The sequence below is a fragment of the Papio anubis genome, chromosome 17, assembly GCF_008728515.1.
Source record: "Papio anubis isolate 15944 chromosome 17, Panubis1.0, whole genome shotgun sequence".
Classification (NCBI taxonomy): Eukaryota; Metazoa; Chordata; class Mammalia; order Primates; family Cercopithecidae; genus Papio; species Papio anubis.
Genome location: NC_044992.1, coordinates 25,029,828 through 25,051,044, shown reverse-complemented (window position 1 = coordinate 25,051,044; position 21,217 = coordinate 25,029,828). Strand labels below are relative to the sequence as shown.

General features: G+C 52.5%; 1 protein-coding gene across 3 annotated transcripts in view; it reads right to left on the bottom strand.

Moving 5' to 3' along the window:
* Positions 1-21,217, bottom strand: part of RHBDL3 (rhomboid like 3) — a 55,397-nt gene that overhangs the window by 27,701 nt on the left and 6,479 nt on the right. For 2 of the 3 annotated variants that reach the window (XM_003912581.5, XM_003912582.5), the window contains 2 exons: positions 9,349-9,507; positions 5,061-5,285 (listed from right to left, as the gene is read on the bottom strand). In XM_003912581.5, the coding sequence (XP_003912630.1) occupies positions 5,061-5,285; positions 9,349-9,507 (384 nt within the window). The remainder of the gene's footprint in view (positions 1-5,060; positions 5,286-9,348; positions 9,508-21,217) is intronic. The other variant, XM_009190084.4, reaches the window with a different exon arrangement.

Below are 21,217 nucleotides of genomic sequence, written 5' to 3'. Positions count from 1 at the left end.
GTACATGCTTCTCCATATTGGTCAAGTTGGTCTTGAACTCCCAACCTCAGGTGATCCTCACCACTCATTCTCTCCAAAGTGCTGGGATTACGTAGTTTCACTCCATGCCCGGTCTAAGCTGAGCTTTTAACCATCCCTCACCCATTTCTTTTTGCTTATTTTGTGTCAAATGGAAACAAAATGGTCCTGGGGTCTCTTTGTCCACACTTCCTCCATGCTAAGTAGAAAGGATTTGGAGGATTTTGAACTTTAATTCCAGTAATAACTCACATACCCACTTGGGAGATGACAAATTCCACACAGGTTGATTTCTTTAAAAGCTATAGTGAAATAAACATGAAATTTACCATCTTAATCAGTTTTTTTGGGTTTTTTCTGAGACAGGGTCTTGCTCTGTCGCCCAGGCTGGAGTGCAATTATGCAATCTTGGCTCACCGCAACCTCCGCCTCCCGGATTCAAGCGATTATCCAATCTCAGCCTCCCAAGTATCTGGGATTGCAGGTGTGCACCACCATGCCCAGCTGATTTTTGTATTTTAGTAGAGATAGGGTTTCACCATGTTGGCCAGGCCAGTTTAGAACTCCTAACCTCATGTGACCTGCCCACCTTGGCCTCCCAAAGTGCTGGGATTACAGGCATGAGCCACTGAGCCCGGCCTTAATCAGTTCAGTGGCATTAAATGACATTCATGTTGCTGTGCTACCATCACTGCTATCCATCCACAGAACTCTTCATTTGCAAAACTGAAACTCTGTACCCACTGAACAATGACATCCCACCCCCTCCTCCCCTCCAGCCCCTGGCAACCACTATTCTACTTTCTGTCTCCATGAATTTGACTACTCTAGGTACCTCATATAAGTGGAATCATACAGTATTTGTCTTTTTGTGTCTGGCTTATTTCACTTGGTATAATATTTTCAAGGTTCATCCATGTTGTAGCATGTGTCAGAATGATCCCCCCCTCTTTTTTTTTGAGACAGGATCTCGCTCTGTTGCCCTGGCTAGAGCTCACTGGGGCAATCTCAGCTTGCAACTTCTACCTCCCAGGCTGGTCTTGAACTCCTGGGTTCAAGCGATCCTCCTGCCTTCTCAAGTGCTGAGATTACAGGCATAAGCCACTGCACCCAGCCTTCCCTTCCTTTTTTTTGAGATGGAGTCTCGCTCTGTCCCCCAGGCTGGAGTGCAGTGGCATGATCTCAGCTCACTGCAACTTCTGCCTCCCGGGTTCAAGCAATTCTCCTGCCTCAGCCTCCCAAGTAGCTGGGATTAGACGTTTGCCACCACACCCAGCTAAGTTTGTATTTTTAGTAGAGATAGGGTTTCACCATGTTAACCAGGCTGGTCTCAAACTCCAGACCTCAGGTGATGCACCTTCCTCGGCCTCCCACAGTGCTGGGATTACAGGCGTGAGCCACCGGGCCCAGCCTCCACTGTGAACATAGACCACATTTTGTTTATCCATTCGTCTACTGACGGACACTTGGGTTGCTTCTACCTTTTGACTATTGTGAATAATGCTACTATGAATATGGGTGTATCAATATCTCTTCCAGTCCCTTTCAATTCTTTTGAGATATAATCAGAAGTGGAATTGCTGGATCATATGGTAATTCTATGTTTAATTTTTTGAGGCAACGCCAGACTGTTTTCCATAGCAGCTGCACCACTTTACCTTCCCACCAACAGTGCACAAGGGCTCCAGTTTCTCCACATTCTCACCAACATTCCACAGAAGTTGATTTTGCACACGTGACTGAAGCATACTTGTTTAATCTCTAAAAGGGTATTTATCTTAACTCTTTTTTTTTTTTCTGGGACTCCTGCTAAAATGTATCATTTACGTCCCTGTGTTCTTAATCAGGGCATATGCATAACTGTTTAAGAATATCTCAGGTATGAGCTGGGCGCGGTGGCTCACGCCTGTAATCCCAGCACTTTGGGAGGCTGAGGCGGGCAGATCACGAGGTCAGGAGTTTGAGACCAGACTGACCAATGTGGTGAAACCCTGTCTCTACTAAAAATACGAAAATTAACCAGGCTTGGCGGCAGGCGCCTGTAACCCCAGCTACTCAGGAGGCTGAGGCAGGAGAATTGCTTGAATCCAGGAGGCGGAGGTTGCAGTCAGCCAAGATTGCGCCACTGGATGACAGAGTGAGACTCCGTCTAAAAAATAAAGAAAGAATATCTCAGGTATTGATCTGGGCTGTAAGAGTGATATTTTCTCCAGCAACCCCAGGAAGATGGCATTTTTTGTTTGCTTTTGTTTTTGTTTTGAGATAGAGCCTTGTTCTGTCACCCAGGCTGGAGTGCAGTGGTGCAGTTTCACTGTAACCTCTGCCTCCTGAGTTCAAGCAAGTCTCATGCCTCAGCCTCCCGAGTAGCTGGGATTACAGGCACCCACCACGACACATAACTAATTTTTGTAGTTTTAGTAGAGATAGGGTTTCACCATGTTGCCCAGGCTGGTCTTGAAATCCTGACCTCAATGATTCACCCACCTCAGCCTCCCAAAGTGCTGGAATTACAGGTGTGAGCCACCACGCTCAGCCAGGATAGTGTTTTTGCTCGTATACCCAAGGCTCTATTTTTTTGAGACAGAGTCTCACTCTGTTGCCCAGGCTGGAGTGCAGTGGCACTATCTTGGCTCACTGCAACCTCTGCCTCCTGAGTTCAAGCAATTCTCCTGCCTCAGTCTCCCCAGTAGCTGGGATTACAGGTACCCACCACCACACCTGGCTAATTTTTGTATTTTTAGTAGAGACAGGGTTTCACCATGTTGGCCAGGCTGGTCTTGAACTCCTAACCTCAAGTGATCCGCCCACCTCAGCCTTTGAAAGTGCTGGGATTATAGGTGTGAGCCACTGCGTCCGGCTAAGCCCCCCAAATTCTTGTATGCCTTTTCCTTTTTTTTTTTTTTTTTCTTGAGACAGGATCTCGCTCTGTCACTCAGGCTGGAGTGCTGTGGTATGGACACAGCTCACTGCAGCCTCGACCTCCTGGGCTGAAGCGATCCTCTTGCCTCAGCCTCCCATGTAGCTAGGACCACAGGCATGCACCACCACACCTGGCTAATGTTTTGATTTTTTGTAGAGACAGAGTCTCACTTTGTTGTCCAGACTCGTCTTGAACTCCTGGGCTCAAGAGATCCTCCCACCTTGACCTCCCAAAGTGCTGGCATTACAGATGTGAGCTACCGCACTCAGCTAATTATTGTATTGCTTTAAGATTCAGGTCTGCTTTAAACTTTTCTTTTGTCACTTCCTTCACTGCCAGGCTGTCGGCTACTATTTCTTTTCTTTTCTTTTTTTTTTTTTTGACATTTATAGAAAGTTGGTTTTAATTTTTTTTTATTATTATACTTTAAGTTCCAGGCTACATGTGCATAACGTGCAGGTTTGTTACATATGTATACTTGTGCCATGTTGGTGTGCTGCACCCATCAACTCGTCAGCACCCAAATTGCTTGCTGCTAGTGGACCCCTTTGTTTCTTCGCACCATGTCCCTCCTATTTTCTATTCATTATGGAATCCGAAAGCCAGGTTACTTCTTTTGTATAGAAGGCAAAAGCCTTGGGCGTTATAGCACAAGGGCTTTGAGATCGTTATTTCAGCTATTTGAGCACTTCCCAGTTTCTTCTAGATTGGCGGTTTGGGTTGACATAGCTGAGGTTCATACGAAACAATCTAGACACAAAATCACTCCTCTTGATCAACCTGGGCAAACTGAATTCTCTGGTCCTCAGTTTCTTTATCTGGAAATGGGTACCAATACCCAGACTTCCAGAGTGGCCATGAGGTTTAAAAGTGATAAACTATACACAAAGAGCCAGCCCCTTGCCCGGCACACACTTAGAGAAGGAAGCTATAATTAGTGTCGAGTTAAAACCTTCTGCGCTCAGCCTGGGAATGGCTTAGTCCCCTGGTAGCTGTATTCTCCTGGGCTCTCTGAGGAGCTGTTCTGTCCACCTAACACCATGAGGGTGGCCTGGCAGCAAATCCTGCTTCCAAGGCATCTTGTTATTATTGGGCCTCAAATAGAAGTTAATAAATAGACCAACACAGTAAGCACTTGAAGAACAAGTCCAAGAATATCTCAGAAAAATCGCAACTTCAACATGTACTTGGATGAAGCCATAACAACAAACAGGGGAACGCTGGCCTGCAGACCAGATATTCTGACTTAGAAAAAAAGAAGAAGGATGCCGTGAAGCTTAACGATCCTGCCGTTTGATTAGGCAGGAACTTTACAAGAACATATGCAGAGGCGGTAATTAGGCCCGTGGCTTTGGAAGAGAAACAGCGGAGATCATCAAATCCCAGAGTGAAGCCAAGCATCCGTTCAGGAGCTGGAGCTGGGGTGGGCTACACAGGTTCTTGAGCGGAGAAGCCAAAAGAATTGAGTTTTATCACACATGGGCACCAACACAGCGAGGGGTACCTTTGGATTCTGGTGCATAAGCAATAGAATTTAGCATAACAATAGGCACAGAGGATTAGGATTCCCTCAGGGGAGAATGTTCTTTCAAAATGTTAAGCCCACATTTACCTGTTCACACTCCCTCCCAGATGTGTTTGTATGAGGCTTTGTGTTCAGAAAGCACCACAGCCGTTCTCTCACTATAATAAAGGTGTCCTGGGAGAGGGAGGGCAGGTCTGGCTATTTCTGATTTTCAGGCGGGAAAATGGAGCAAATGACTGGTCCACATTACCCACCTGGGGAGGAACTAAATGAACTGGCTTTACTGAGTTAGCCTGGCTAGATCTCCCAAGTCAATGAACTTATGACATCGTTTTTGTTGCTGTTGTTTTGGGGTGGGTGGGGGGCAGTGGTCTTATGGGGATTTGGCTGCAGTCAATATTGTTGGAAGTAATAACCTTTAGAATATCTTTGCACTGACTTGCAATACAACTATTATTGGATCCTCAATCATCGCCCTCCAATGGAAAAGAAATGTCCCTCTTCCCTCATGATCTGTGTCATCCTCTTGGCTCCTCTCCCCATACCCGCCACCACTCCCCAAGGCAGAGCGACCCCCTCCCCACCCCTTGTTCTTGCCTCCAGCAGCGTGACTGTGATCATGAACCAGGGTGGGGGGCAGCAGGTGTAGCTGTCATAGTACCACTTGCGGTCAATTTCCCGGGGCAGGGTCTCATAGGCCACGTGGCGGATGAGTCGTTGAGACAGGCTCAGCCCCTTCTCCTCCAGCAGAGCCTTGCTGCTTAGCCTGCGGTTGCCCTGCAGGATGGCCTGGCGGAAGCTGTTGGAACGCTTGTTGCTCATCTGTGCAGGAAATGGAAATGGGAGAGGGTCAGAGCTGGGGCCCAGCGGAGCCCCCCACCCACTTCCCAGCCAGCATGTTCCTTGCACCAGGCCTGATCCCGCATTTCCCTTTCTCCTATAATAGTTAATAAGAAGCAACATTCACCAAGGTCTTGTTAGGTGTTGGGGTTATTCTCAGCCCTTCATGTCTTTTGGCTCATTTGATGATCACCAGTCTTCCCGTTAGATAAGGACTAGTAACATCCCCATTCTACTGGATTAGGAAACTGAGACACAGAGAGCTTTAGGAATCCATCAAGTTCACACCCAGTAAGCCTCCAGAGCCTGTATTTGTGTTCACTATACCTTCCGTCATCCACTCATTCATCATCCGTCCATCACAATTTACTGAGCAACTCCTAAGTGTCAGGCTTATTACCAGGCACAGGGAGGGATACGGTGGTGCTCAGGACAGATTAGTAACCAGCAATCACAGTTCAGATGGCTGCTGTGGGAGCACACAAGAGGGAGCCCAATCCATTCCTAAGGGAGGTCAGAGGTCAATCAAAAGATGAGCAGGAGGTAGCACCCTCAGACACACTAGCTTGGGAAGAGGCAGGCAGCCCTTGGTTTGCAGAGAGGCTCCCAGAGCCAAAACCCAAGCTGTGCCTGGGGAAGGTCACCACTCCTGAGGGCCTTCACAAGACCTGCAATGCCTAGCAAGCCCAAGGACTGGCTGCAGAGCTCCACCTGGAGACCCGCTCTATCCTCAGCGGCCTGAAGCTTCCCTGACACATACTGGGTAGAGCTCTGGCAGCCTCACCCAGTGGTCAGCCTGACTCCGAGACCAGAGGTGGCCTTGCTGACTCCTGGCCTCCCGAGGCCTCCATTACCTCCCACCTGCCTTCCATGGCCAACTCTAGACCCTTCTCATGGGGAGAAATCCTAGAGGTATGGCTCTCCCAACCCCACACCTCAGCTGTCCCCATGTTTACTGGTGTGGGGATTATCAATGTATTCCTGGGACTCTGGGCCCAGCAGTAGACATCAGGCTAAACCCGAAGGCAGGAGCCCAGTGGGCTGGTGCCATAGCACAGGGGTTGTAGGCCTTGTCAGAGGGCAGGTGGCTGGGGAGGATCTAGGTTCAGACCACGCCAGGCGGTGTGGACTTCCATCTGTAGGGTCCCCCTACCTCACATTCCTGAGCTCTGCTGTGTCTCACAGTTAAAATCTAGCTTAAAGTTTGCCCCCTCCAGCAGGTTGTCCCAGATGAACCTTTTCTAACCATTCTCTGTCCCCATCCTCTCCACGCATACAAAGCTTAGATCTAGTTCTTCTCAATGGCCCAGAAGCTCTGTAAATGTAGGCCAGGGTTAGGGTCCTCGTGCACACTGTGAGTCCAAGACAGGATCATGTTGTCAGATTATTTTGTGGCCACTCTTACCTGTCTCTCTCCCAGTCCCTGAGGATGCACCTGCACAGGGGCATATGCACAGCGCGCGCACACACACACACACACTCTCTCTCTCACACACACACACACTCACACACACTCTCACACACACACACTGACACACACACACACTCTCTCTCACACACACGGCCCAGGGGCCCTGAAGACCCATGGTGAGAGCTGGCTTAGCAGGATTACACACTCACCGTCCACCTGTGTCCCTCACGTGCCCAGTGCTGTGCTGGGCACAGTTGTGACCATGGGCTCAGGCCTCATGGAGCTTACAAGGGGAGACAGAAGTGTAAAAACAGCAAAAGAGGGTGCCATCGTAGTTATTTGGCGCCCCGTATTATTTTGACATTACAAATACGGGTACTGAAACTACTCACTGGAGAGGGTGAGTAGTTTCCCCAGGTACTCATACTTAATAAACCACAGAGTCAGGACTCAAATCCAGATCTGCCTGACTCCACAGTCCACGCTAGCCCATACGGACCTGTTGTGCCAATTAGATAAAGCAGCCTCTTCTTCTGGATGGGTGCACCCATGCCAAGCCTTGGGGAGCAAAGTCCAGGCCGGATTTCAGTCTCCATCATCTCTCAGCTAGGCACCCTTGTACAGTATACAACCTGCACACTCACACATGACTACCCAGGCTGCTCGGCTGTAATGCAGTGTGGCGGTCTGTACTATGAGAGAGGCCTGGGCAAGGCACTGTGGGGGCTCTGAAAAAGGTTGACTCACTCTGCCTGGATTGGGCAGGTAAAGGCTCACAAAGGATGCAGAGGAGTTTACCCGGTGGAAGAACATTAAGAGACATCAAAAACATTCAAATACTTTTATTTGATCCTTGCAGCAACCCTAAAGAGGGGATCCTTTGGCTTCATTTTACAAATGGGAAAAGCCAGGCTCAGAGGCTCTTTCCCAGTGAGTGGCAAAGGCAGAGCTAGACCAGGACCTGGGTTTGCCAGACTCCAGGTCCTCAGCTCTCTGCTCTACTCAGAGCTTCCCCTCTGGTGAGTCCCTTCTTTGTCTGCTCTCCAGGGCAGCCCTGCTCATACGGATCCAGTGCAGAATTTGAACAGAGAAATCCCAGAAATCCCAGCAGTAACAAGTAACTGGCTGTCCTGAGCTGACACAGAGGCTCCATTGACCCCTGGCTGGAGAGAAGCCACTCCTGGCCCCGCGTGCCCGACTCTGCCCTATGACCAAGCAGGGTACCTTGCAACAAACACACAGGTGCTAGGGCTGGGGCTGTGGATGAGCCTGGGCAGGCTCAAACTTTTGGCCTGGTCTTTGGCTGCACTGCCGGGTTCCAAGTCACAGGACTCACCCCCACTGCCTATCCTGTGAATCCTGACTGCCCCCTCCCCTGCTCAGCTCAGCTCTGTCCCTTGCCCTCCACAAGGTCTGCTATCTGGGTCCACTCTGAACAGCAGTCGATTCCTCCACTCCTAAATGCCCCACAGCAGCTCCCTGCAATCACGCCAACCCTTGGACCAAGGCTGGCCCTCAGCCAAGAGGTTGTTGAAACATCTCCTCTTCCTGGGCATCCACATCAGAGCACTCATGTGGCACAACGACAGGCTCCAGTGGTGGCAGCTCCCCCATCACTGGTGCCCTTGAATTCTAGGAGCCTGGGGCGCTTCACACAAGTTATTTCACTCTCACTCCCTCCATGGGTGACACGAAGAGAGGTGACCAGCTCCATCTCACCAGTAGGGAAACCCAGCAAAAACTGTGGGTCTTATTTTCAACCTGCTTGTTCATGCCACTTTTTTACTGATGTCACCTGCATCCCATGGTGGGTAAAATACTGCCTGCTTAACCCCACTGAACTCCAGTCCACAGCAGCTCCTGAAACAGCACAGCATTAACCCTCAGTGAGGGGAAGTCTCTGCTCTGAGATACGGGCCGCTGGGCAGGATTCATGGGCCTCTCTTCTCCAGCCTCTTTGGCAGCCCAGGGCATCTGCTGAGCAGATCTGCTGAGCTCTGGCTCCACCACGTGCTGCACTGACGCTCCTGGCCCCCACTCCCCAGCCCCTTCTCCTGCCACTAATACCCTACCTACTCCCAGTCCTTCATTTTGGTGGAACTGACCCCACTCGCAGCTCCAGGGGTGGGGCTATGATTGGTTTAACTCAATCTACCCATCCTACTGACCCAATCTAGGCCAATGAGAGGGAGAATATACCAGGCCTTGTGCAAGAGCTACCCCAAGAAGGATCTCTCTCTCTCTCTCCTCTCTCTCTCTCCTCTCTCTCCCCTCCCCTCCTCTTCTCTCTTTCTCTGTCTCTCTCTCTCTCCTCCGCTCCCTCCCTCCCTCCTTTTCTCCCTCCCTCCCTCCCTTCTTCTGCAAGGTGCAGCCTGAGGGTAGGAGGGCTGGAACAGCTGCTGCCACAATGGGAGGGTCTGAAATTGCCTTGAGGATGGGCTGACAAGGCAGAGGGCAGAGCCTAGAGACAGAGAGAAGATGAGTCCTTGGTGGCACACTTTCACCTGCAGAAGCCTGGACTTTTTCAATGCTGCAGACCAGCAGATCCTTTGAATTGCCTAAATCCTTTAAATGTGTGGAAGCCACAACCTTCAAACAGGTCCCTCCCAGCACCCAGGGCCCCAAAGCACTCACTAGGCTGATAAAATCATGGTAGCAGATCTGCCCATCCGCGTGGCTGTCGGCAAGGGCCAGGAGTACCTCCCTTTTGTGAGGGTCCAGCTTGGAGCTGTGGCTCTCCAGAAGACTCCGGAACTTGCCTGTGCTGATATAGCCTGTGTTCCCAGGGTCAAACTGAGGGAAAAGCAGACAGCAGCGGGGTCAGCAGGGCACCACCTCCTCTTCACACTGATGTGGGTGCCCCGATCTCCACTGCTATTCACTGGCTTTAGTCCCCAGCCCCTGGCAAAGAGTCTCAGTCAGTGTCTGGGAGGTTTCCAAGGACCTCCCTGGGAAACATCTAAATAGGAATGACAATCACTTGAAGTCCTAGAGGACCTGCAGACCTTCAGGATCACCCAATCCAGCCATCTCATGTGGATAAGGAAACTGAGGCTCAAAGAGGTTAAACCGCCTCCTCTCACCATGGAGAGGGAAGCACAAATGAAAAGGCAATGGGTGGAGGAAGATGAGAAACTTCTGGGGCCTGGAACAGGGGAGAGGACAGCAGGAGAAGGACGTTTCAGCTGTGACTGGCAAAGGGAAAGGGGACTGGGCCAGAGGGACTCCAGGGGGGATGCCAGAGGGCCCTGGGGAGCAAGAAGCACCGCCTTGCAAGTCCTTCCGCCCCTGGCCACCCTCCCACAGCCCCTCCCACACACCCAGGCAGGGAGGATTGGCGGGGCTCCCCAGAGACACTCTGCTCTGTGGTTTTTGTTTTGGGGGGTGTTTGTGCGCGCACATGAGTGTGCATCTGTGTGTTTTACACCATGCTCTTTCATCGTTTGCAGCTTTGCACATGAATCTGCCTGGGATTCCCTTTCTTCCTTCGTCTCCCTGGAAGACTCCGACTCACCCTTCCTGACTACTCAGATGTGCCCTTCTCTTGGAAGGCTCCCCTCAGGCATGGCCTCTTCTTACTGCGCCCTCCGCTCTGTCCAGACCTCTGGGCCTCCAGCCCACACTAGTGTCTGTCTGCTTTTGCCTCCTCCTTGGACTGTGCACCTCGCAGATGAGTATCACAACTTATCCCCGAGGCTTAGCACAGAGCCTGGCATTATCAGCACTCAATCAAGATTTGTTGGATGAATAAATAGTGGGTGTTCAGATGACCAGACAGGCACTGATTTTCCATGAAAAGCCTCATCGGTTCAGTTAGAAAAGGCAGGATCAGGCCGGGCACAGTGGTTCACACCTGTAATCCCAGCACCTCGGGAGGCCGAGGCGGGCGGATCACGAGGTCAGGAGATTGAGACCATCCTGGCTAACACGGTGAAATCCCATCTCTACTAAAAATACAAAAAATTAGCTGGGCGTGGTGGCAGGTGCCTGTAGCCCCAGCTACTTGGGAGGCTGAGGCAGGAGAATGGCATGAACCCGGGAGGCGGAGCTTGTAGTGAGCTGAGATCCGGCCACTGCACTCCAGCCTGGGCGACAGAGCAAGACTCCATCTCAAAAAAAAAAAAAAAAAGAAGAAGAAGAAGAAGAAAAGACAGGATCTTAGTCACCTCTCCCAGAGAAGACCTTATCATTTCTGTCCCTTCCCTCACAGAACCCACCCAATGCCCATGGCAACACTTTTGACACCAAGCATCTCCTGGGTGCCAGTTTTCCTGTTCACAAGGTGCATCCTGGAGATGCAGCTGTGAGTTGCTTAAAAGGCAAACAGACATTGAGGGTGTATGTGTGTGCATGACGAGGGAGTCCGGAATACCAAACCCACGTTTTCGCGTTTTCTAGATGGTCAATGAAGGCTATTTCAGGAAAGTGGATTCCGCGTGTAGCACTTCTGAGACGATCAAAGAGCAACAGTCTGGATCTGGAATCCCAGTCATGGGCTATTTCAATTCTCCACCAAATTCAACAAGAAAGGACATCTCCAATGAGGTCTACTGTTTTTTGTTTTGTTTCAGACAGGATCTCGCTTTGTCACCCAGGCTGGGGTGAAGTGGTGCCATCCTAGCTCACCGAAGCCTCAACCTCCTGGGCTCAAGCAATCCTCCCACCTCAGCCTCTCAAGTAGCTGGGACCACAGTTGTGTGCCACCACAACCAGCTAATATTTAAATTTTTTGTAGTGATGGGCTCTTACTATGTTGCTCAGGCTGGTCTCGAACTCCTGGGCTTAAGCGATTCTCCTGCCTCAGCCTCCCAAAGTACTGGGATTACAGGCATGAGCTACCACGCCTGGTCCTGAGGCATATTTTAAAATCTGTATCTCCCACCTTCAAGCCAAAATGCCAGGTTTCACGAATGACATCTGTTTGGTTCACAACATCAAGTATTTCAGGAAACTCACCTACTCGTTGCTTAGTAAAGATCTTGAAGAATAAAAACATCTAATATTTGCTGACTTTTCATGGAGCCAAGTACTGTTCTAAGCACCTTATGCATACAATGTCTTTGACCCCTACACAACCTTATGTAGCAGATCCTATCCATGTCCCCGTATTACAGATGAGGAAATAGAGGCACAGAAAAGTTATCACGGAGACATGAAGTGATTTGCCCAGCAAGCGGCAGAGCCTGGATTCCACCTCCAGCCAGCCAAGCATGATTCCTCTAAGCCATGGCCAGGTGCCTCTGACCTCCAGCTCCAGAGACTGCTCTGATGCCCAGGAACAAAATTTAAGTACCAAAGAGGTGAGTGCGGGGCCCAGGAGAGGAAGGGGCTCCAGGAGGCTCACAGCCCTACAGCAGGCAGAGATATTCTTTTTTTTTTTTTTTTTGAGATGGAGTCTTGCTTTGTCCCCCAGGCTGGAGTGCAGTGGCCGGAACTCAGCTCACTGCAAGCTCCGCCTCCCGGGTTTACGCCATTCTCCTGCCTCAGCCTCCCGAGTAGCTGGGACTACAGGCGCCCGCCACCTCGCCCAGCTAGTTTTTTGTATTTTTTAGTAGAGACGGGGTTTCACCATGTTAGCCAGGGTGGTCTCGATCTCCTGACCTTGTGATCCGCCCGTCTCGGCCTCCCAAAGTGCTGGGATTACAGGCTTGAGCCACCGCGCCCGGCCCCATAGACAGAGATTTTTAAATCAGGAAACAGCCCCAGACAGCAACAGCTCCAACCTCCTTCGTTGCTCAGCTAAGAAAATGGAGCCTGGAGAGGGAATGTGGCAACCGCAGCCAGGGAGGGTCTGTTTCCTTGGTGCCTGGGACCCCTCCCATCTCTACAAGCCACCTGTGCCAATCCCTGCTCCATCACAGGGTTTCACTAGCCTGGCCCTCCTGTGCTGGGTGGGCAGATGGGGGGGTTGCGGGCTGAGAAGGAGCAGGTGGAGTCCTGGGAAGCCCCCCAGTGGGGGGTGCAAGGGGGCCACTGGTCTTCAGCACAGCTTGTGCAGTCTCTCCTGCCTCGGCCTGGGGGAGGGAGCCCAGCGGCTTTGCGTGCCCTGGGAGCAGGCACCAATCCCCTTCTAGGGGCTGCCTCCCAGGCTGGGGAGGGCCGTGGGGTGGGGGTGTGGTGGGGGTGCTGGGATCAGGCTCCAGACAAAGAACCACCTGCTCTCTCCCTCAACCTCCCCCTCCAGGGCTCCCTGCTGTTGTCCTAGTGACATGGCCCCTGTGGCTCCTCAAGCCCCCACCGCCAACCAGGGCCTGCCTGCCCTGCCCCGAGCATAGTAACAGGCTCCAGACAGCAGAGAACAAGCTGGAATCAGGCCGAGCCTCGGTTCTCTGCCAAAACTCTACCTTTCATGGCAGGGCCAGACAGGCCAGACAATGGGGGGGTCACCGCTACCCTAATAATGAGGCCTTGGGGATGCCCAGAAGACAGCTGGGGGAGGGGGAGGGAGAGGCAGCAATGGGGCCGGCTGCCTGGGCTCTGTGAATGCACAGGACACCTTTCGACCCCCACCCCCAGCCCCAGGAAGATGAGAGCAAGGGCAGGTGCTGACAATGCGTGTGGGGCGTGGGGGAGACAGACAGGGAGGCAAAGGGACAAAGAGACAGAGAGAGAGAGCCAGGGAGAGCATGAGTGCCCAGAAAGCAGGAGAGAGGTGCATTCCATTGCCCCAGAAGGAAGCTGGGAGCTTCTAACAGAGGCTGCACCCCTCACTCAGGGGTAGCAAGGAACAAGGCAAACCTCATGCTTGTGTCTGCCACTAACCCGGGTTTGTGTAATTTACCGTAAACTCCCGAGCCACAACTACCTTATCTACAAAGTGGGCTACCTTCCTCTCACAGGGCAGCAGCTCAACAGGACCTGGGCTTGAAGGCCAGACCAGCTTCCCTTGCCGCAAAGCTGGGAGCATCCTGCTGTGATGGAGGTGTGGCCAGCCCTCTCTGGGCACATATCCTACCCTTCGCCTCCTTCACAGCCTGCTTAAGGGGGATGGGATCATTAGGCAGATCCAAACTGTGGTTTGGAGCTTTCGGGAAAACAAGCCCTTTTAATGCAGTTTCCTTGTTAATACCGTGGTGCTGGTCCTGAAGCTCCCCTCCCCCAGGCGCTGTGCCCCGGCTTCACCCACTTTGGTAGTGAGGTGCTTCTGATGGGGTCTGGGCTGGGTGGGATTGAGGCGGCCTGACCAGGGCTGCTCTGGGGCTTGTCGGGGCAGTCATTAGAATGTGGGCTGCGAATGGGCCACAGGGGCCCAGCAGAGAGCCGGGAGCCTGGGAGCGTCCTTCCAGCTGCCTCCTGAATAGGGGTCAGCGCCGTGGAGGGAGGGGCAGCCAAGTCCACATTCAGCCTGAGCGGAGGATACAGACGCACTGAGGAGCTGGCCCGCCCACCTGCCTCAGCCTTTAATCACACCAGCACCCAGCGTCCGACCCTAATCCTCCAGGTCACAGCTCGCCCCAGCCTGAGGCCTCCCACACGGTCTGCCATCCCCTATCCTCGATGCTGGACTCCTTCCTGGGGCGCTCAGTCCACCTAGGTGGGGGAGCTGACCCACCAGATTCTCTCTTTGTATTGTTCTTCTGGGGCTCCTTCCCTACTCTGGGGCAAGGGGAGGAAGAGAGTTCCAGAAGGCTCCACTCGCAGCTGTTGTGCCACCTTGGGTAGTTCATTCAACCACCCTGCCTCAGTTTCTCCATCAATCAAGCAGAAACTCTTCTCAGGGAGATGTAAGGGCCAGTCACCCCATGCACAGAAGCGTGCCATATGAAAATGGGGGGCAGAAAAGGAGAAATCCACAACCCATGCAGCCCACGAGGGCAGCCAATCTTCTATTCGGAGTCTTTGCACAGTCAAGGGGCTACGGGACATTCGGGATCGGAGCAGGCAATTCCACACGGGAGTGAGGAAGGGCTGGGGTCATTTGGGTCTGTGCTGTTGGAAGGGCCTGGCAACACTGGGGAGAGGGACAGCAGGTCAGGGAATCAGAAATCACGGTACAGGAAAGCAGGAGGGAAACTCAGTGGTTTTCAAACTGCGCTGCAGAGTTCTAGGGGCTATGGGGCCTCCAAAGCCCAGAGGTGCTGGGGAGGGGACTGAGGAGCAGCCCCCAGCTCTCCTCAGGCAGGGCAGCTCCATTCGGAGCTAGTTTATGTGCTGACCTTCTGCATACTATCCCGGTGAACAGCAACACGATAAGGGCTGATATATGTGGAAAGTTTGCTGTGTATCAGGCACCTCTTGACTGAAACCTCAGGCCACCACACATCCTGGTTTTTCTGTGACAGTCCTGGCATATACCTGTTGTCCAAGCATAATAATAATTATTGTTCTTGTTTAAGAAACAACAGGATCTTGCTCTGTTGCCCAGGCTGGGGTGCAGTGGTGTGACTGTAGCTCACCGCAACCTTGAATTCTTGGGCTCAAGCAATCTTCCTGCATTGGCTTCCTGAGTAGCTGGGACCACAGGTATGTGCTATCATACCTGGCTAATTTCTAATTTTTTGTTTTACTTTTTGTAGAGACAGGGTCTTGCTATGTTGCCCAAGCTGGTCTTGAACTCCTGGCCTCAAGCAATTCTCCCACTTTGGCCTCCTAAAGTGCTGGGATTATCGGCATGAGCCACCATGCCGGCCTTGAGTGTGATTTACAATGGCTCCTTCACTCTCAAATGTCCTAACTTGGCTGGGCGCGGTGGCTCAAGCCTGTAATCCCAGCACTTTGGGAGGCCGAGACGGGCGGATCACAAGGTCAGGAGATTGAGACCATCCTGGCGAACCCGGTGAAACCCCGTCTCTACTAAAAACTCTAAAAACTTGAGCAGGAGTAGAAAGCTGAAGCCTGTAGTCCCACTTCTCAGGAGGCTGAGCAGGGAGAATGGCGTGAACCGGGAGGCGGACTTTACAGTGAGCTGAGATCCCAGCCACTGCACTCCAGCCCTGAGTGACAAATGAAACTCCGTCTCTCTAAAAAAAAAAAAAAGTCCTAACTTGGTCACTTTGAGAGTGGTCCCCTATATAAACCTCACAGCAACCCTAAGAGGTAGATACTACTGTGAGCTCCATTTTACAGGAGAGGAAACCAAGGCACCAAGAGCTGGGGTGCCCAAGTGTGAATGGCTGGTCATCGGTGCAGACGGATTCATATCCAGGCAGAGGGGTGAGAGCCTGCACTCTCCCCCATCACTAGAGTGCTGTGGCTAAAGAGAGTTTGAGAGACCCTCATCCGATCCTCTTACGTGTCCACCTAACACATATTCACTAAGGATCAACTGTGGCCCAGGCATCACACTCGTTTTATGGGGAAACGGGTGCAGAGGGCAAAAGGAACAAAATAAACTAGTCCAGGTCAGAGAGTGAGTTCGCGGTGAAGAGAGAAAGAGTTCAGGATTCCTCCACTGTGCTGGTTGGTCCCATCTTGCCCTCCCTTGTTTTTCTCTGTCTTGTTCAGTTGAAGGAAACATAGCCCGAGTTTATTTTTATTTTTATTTTTTTTGAGATGGAGTCTCACTCTGTCACCAGGCTGAAGTGCAGTGGTATGATCACCAAGATCTTGGCTCACTGCCATCTCCATCTCCCAGGTTCAAGCAATCTTCCTGCCTCAGCCTCCTGAGTAGCTGGGACTACACCACCCACCACCACACCTGGCTAATTTTTGGTATTTTTAGTAGAGAAGGGGTTTCACCATGTTGGCCAGGCTGGTCTCCAGCTCCTGACCTCGTGACCTGCCTGCCTCAGCCTCCCGAAGTGCTGGGATTACAGGGGTGAGCCACCGCGCCCGGCTGATGTTTAAGCGTTTCCCCATGTGTGTCCTGTGGAATACCAGGTACCTGATGGTACCTGAAATAAGGGTTCTGTGCTCCTACAAGTAGAAAACCCTTGGCCGGGCGCGGTGGCTCACGCCTGTAATCCCAGCACTTTGGGAGGCCGAGGCGGGCGGATCACAAGGTCAGGAGATCGAGACCACGGTGAAACCTCGTCTCTACTAAAAATACAAAAAAAAAATTAGCCGGGCGCGGTTGTGGGCGCCTGTAGTCCCAGCTACTCGGGAGGCTGAGGCAGGAGAATGGCGGGAACCCGGGAGGCGGAGCTTGCAGTGAGCTGAGATCCGGCCACTGCACTCCAGCCTGGGCGACAGAGCGAGACTCCGTCTCAAAAAAAAAAAAAAAAAAAAAAAAAAAAAAAAGAAAACCCTCTTGGAGGGTCATAATGCACCATATCGCGGACTCTGCAAGGTCTTAGGCTGGAGAAACCTGTCTGATTTTGTTCAGCCCAGCATTCTTCAAACTTATTTGACCTTTGATCGTAGTATTTTTTCACAGTAACACTCGATGGAACACTCTTTGGGAACAAGGCATGAGTCCACAGCAGTCATGTTTCCCTTTGGTGAACCCAGCCCCTTTGCCGCTGGTTCAGAACCAGAGCCTTTCACTTCCGCCCCATGAGTAGCACAGGCTCTCCGGGCAGCTGACGCTTTGCTGGAGTCTTCCAGCAATGCTAGAAGTCTGTGGGCTCCAGGCCCAGCCTGAGGGTTGACTGGGGACACCAGGCCCCGGGAGAGGCTGAGGAGTCTGTGACTGGCCTAATGGGGCTGCTGAGCTGAGCTCTCAGGGAGCAAACCCTGCTGGAGCTGGGATTTGCCTGCTCAGCACCCAGGACAGCAGCACTGCTTCTCCCCTCCCAGGGGCCGGCCCATGAGACAGGCCAAGGCTTCAGAATCTGCCCAGCAGCAGGAAAGCACGAGAGAAAGAAGGGCATACCTCTATCTTCTTGTGTCTATGATGTATGTGTGATTTCCATCAGCTGCATTTCCAGGACAAATACAAGTCTCCTCCAGCCCTAGCACCGTACTCTAGCCTCCAAGCTTGAATTCTCTCTCCCAGGAGGACCCTCTCCCTGTCCATGATCTAGACAGGCCCTGGACCTCAGGGAGGGATGTGAGTACTCTCAAGGACCTCAAAGGCAGTACCCGGGGCCAAGGAACCAGCTGCCACTGGGGTAAAGACCTCTTGGGCCAGGAAGGTAGAGACCTGGGATCTAGAGCGGGTTCCCACCCGGATCCCCATTGTCTTCTCCCGTGCACACATACCAAGGCAGAATGAGCCCTGGGAAATGAGCACAGGCACGTGTGCTAGGGCTGGAGTCCGGTGCTAGGGCTGGAGTACGGTGCAGGCAGCTGTCTCTCCCCTCTGGTGGGTGGTGATGAAGGTTACCATGGCTCATCTGCTGGCCCCCTGCCTCATTACCCGGCTTCTGAGCAGAGCAGAATTAACGAGGCTGCCCAGGGGTTTATGGTTCAGTAGAGCTCTCCCCACCCAACGGCCACAGCCCACCAGGGAACTCTGGCCCATTCATGGATATTTACAGCCCCATAAATTAGGTCCAGGCTGCAGCTGCCGAGGTCAGCAGGGAGGTTAGGGGAGTAGGAGCTTTCTCTTCCAGTTCTGCTTCCTTGCAAATGAGGATGCTAATTTGCCCATAGAGAAAACCACCTCACACTTTCCCCTGACCTTTTCCCCTGACTCTTTAAAATACTGACTTTCACAATTTGTTTTTGTTTTCGTTCTCATGCCAACCCTAGAGTAAGTCTGGTTCGTCCCATTTAACAGATACAGAAACTGAGGTACTCAGAGACATGCCCACTGCCTGAGGCAGTCTGGAAGGGGTGGACCCAGGCAGTTCGGCCTGCTTCAAGCTGGGGCTGGGAGTGGGTTTTCAGAGACCTCAAGCCTCTGTGGGAAGGAGAGAGACCAGCTCTTAAAACCAGGTTCTGATACCTCTTGTCCTCCAGCCTCCCCAGATGGAGGCATGAGGGGCCCTTGTGACCCCTACTCCCCTGGGATCTGGCCAGGCCAGGCTCCTGACGGCTGGAGAAGCCTCCAGGATTCCCAGTCGTATTATTTCTGCTCCCTCAGCTGCCACCATAGAGGGGTGGGGGAGGCAGCGCAGCCCTCTAATGGGGCTTCTCCCAAAAGCCCCAAGCGGCCCCCTGAGCATCCCCCTTGCCCTAAGTCAAACAGCTGAACCCTAGGATGGGGGTAGGCAGGCTGACTAGGGAGAGGCAGGGATCCTGGCCTGAACTCAGGCTGAGCCCTTGACAATCGGCATGCTTCCGGAAAACCACCCAGCTCTCCCAACACCTGGGCAGTGAGGGCAAGAAATGACCACACACCTTCCCTGGAAGGCATGCAGCCGGGGATGGGGAGGGGGCAGCATGGGGTGGGGGCCTGCCTCCTCCACTGGGCCTATTCCGTCCCGCCCCTGGGGGACTCCTGCAGGCTCCTTTTCCTTCTGACCTCCTCACAAGGACTCTCAGGCACACAGACAGCTCCCTCCCCATTCCAGATCGGCCCCTGCCTTTGCCAGGCCACTGAGGGGGCTGCTGGGGGCTGTGACTCAGAGGCCCTTGGGTACCCGGGAGGAGCAGATGTAACATCCACGCTGACTCATCCGGCCCAGCCTGACGTGCCGCCTGGGGACTGAAGCCGAGTCATGGCCATGAAGCCCAGGAGTCTCAAGGGAGCTGCAGGCAGGGAGTGGAGAGTGAATGTCAGCAGGGAGAGGTCTGACATCACTCCATCCCTCCCCTTCAGCCTAAACCTCTGGCTGCTGCTGCTTCCCCTGGCAGCCACCAAAGGGTCCCGCTGGTCCCCCAGAGGAGAGAGAGCTGACAGATCCAGGGAGAGAGTGGAGCAAGATGCAGAGGGGGTGCATGGCAGGCAGGATAAAGGGCTGGAAGGATAAAGGGTGCTCAGCTGTTCCTGTATCTCCTGGCCCGTTTCAGGAGCCACCCAGAAGCCTTGTGGGGACACACACGCGCAAACACACACGAACACACGCGCACGCTTACACACATATGCGACTGCAGAAGAAGGTCCACACTGCTGTCTTTGGGCAAACTCCACCCCCTCAAACCTCACTTTCCTCTTTTTTATTTTAAATAGAGAACGGGTTTTGTTATGTTGACCAGGCTGGTCTTGAACTCCTCCCATCTCAACCTCCCAAAGTGGTGGAATTACAGGTGTGAGCTACTGCACCAAGCCAGTTTCCTCTTTTGAGGTGCAGCACCACACACCTCACAGGGCTGCTGAGAGATCAAAATGAGACAACAAATTTATATGCACGCAGTTAGACATCCAATGTTTGCTCCCTCAAAGAATATTTACTGACTCAAATATACTGATTTCAACCTGTACCTTGCTTCACAAAAGCCTGGGGAATGGTGATGGGGGCTACCTCTAGTTGTTCACAGCTTAAGACACACATGGACTCGTTTCTTTAGCACAAGACAATGGCCCCAATGTCATGACAGCCCACTAAGTAAAGCTCCAGCAGGAACTGCCAGATCAGAACACCAGACAGAGGAGTGCCAGCCCTGTCTCCCTGGTGGCCAGACGCCTCATCTCACCCTTCACCCTCTGCCATGCACAACACTCCCCAGGCAGCTTTTGTCCAAAATCTTCTCTCCTTTCTCTCTGGAAAGTTCAGGGGAATGTGATTTTTCAGCTTCTTCCCTAAAGCAGGCAGCCTGATATGGTGGAAGGAACCCCAACTGGGGCTCTGAACACTCCGATTCAAGACCGAGGTCTGGCCGGGCGCGGTGGCTCACGCCTGTAATCCCAGCACTTTGGGAGGCTGAGGCAGGCAGATCGCTTGAGGTCGGGAGTTCAAGACCAGGTTGGCCAACATGGTGAAACCCCGTCTCTATTAAAAATACAAAAATTAGCCAGACGTGATTGCACATGCCTGTAATCCCAGCTACTTGGGAGACTGAGGCAGGAGAGTGACTCGAACCCGGGAGACAGAGGTTGCAGTGAGCCAAGATGGCACTGCTGCACTCCAGCCTGGACAACAGAGTGAGACGCTGCCTCAAAAAAAACAAAACAAACAAACAAACAAAAACAAAAAAACCTACTCTATTATATGTCTTTTAAAAATTTCTTTAAATGTAACACCCAATAGTATTTGATGACGGAGCTCTCTGCATACTGTCGCCCAGGCTGGAGTGCAGTGGCAGCAATCCTCGGCTTCACTGCAAGCATCCGCCTCCCGGGTTCACGCCATTCTCCTGTCTCAGCACTCCACGGATGTAGAAAACTGGAGACTGACGAGGTGCACCTGCCACTGCGCCCGTGCTACATTTTTTCTATTTTTAGTAGAGACGGGGTCTTCACCTATGGTCTCGATCTCCTGACCTTGTGATCCACCCGCCTCGGCCTCCTCAAAGTGCTGGGATTACAGTGCGTGAGCCACCGCGCCCGGCCACGTGTGTATCTATTATGTGTCAGGAAGGCAGCCAGGCCACGTTCAATCTCGGATCCCTCGGCCCTGTTGCCCAAAGCAATCAAATGCATTTCTGTGAGTGGGCAGGAATAAAAGGGTTAATGTCAGTATAGCTGATGGGGTCACTGGGGCAGGAGCAAGGTAGAGAAGCAGGCTCTGTGGTGGAGAGGAGTCCACAGCCTCAAGGGTCGAGAGGCCACCTGATAAGGAGTTGGGGGTGCAGAGCC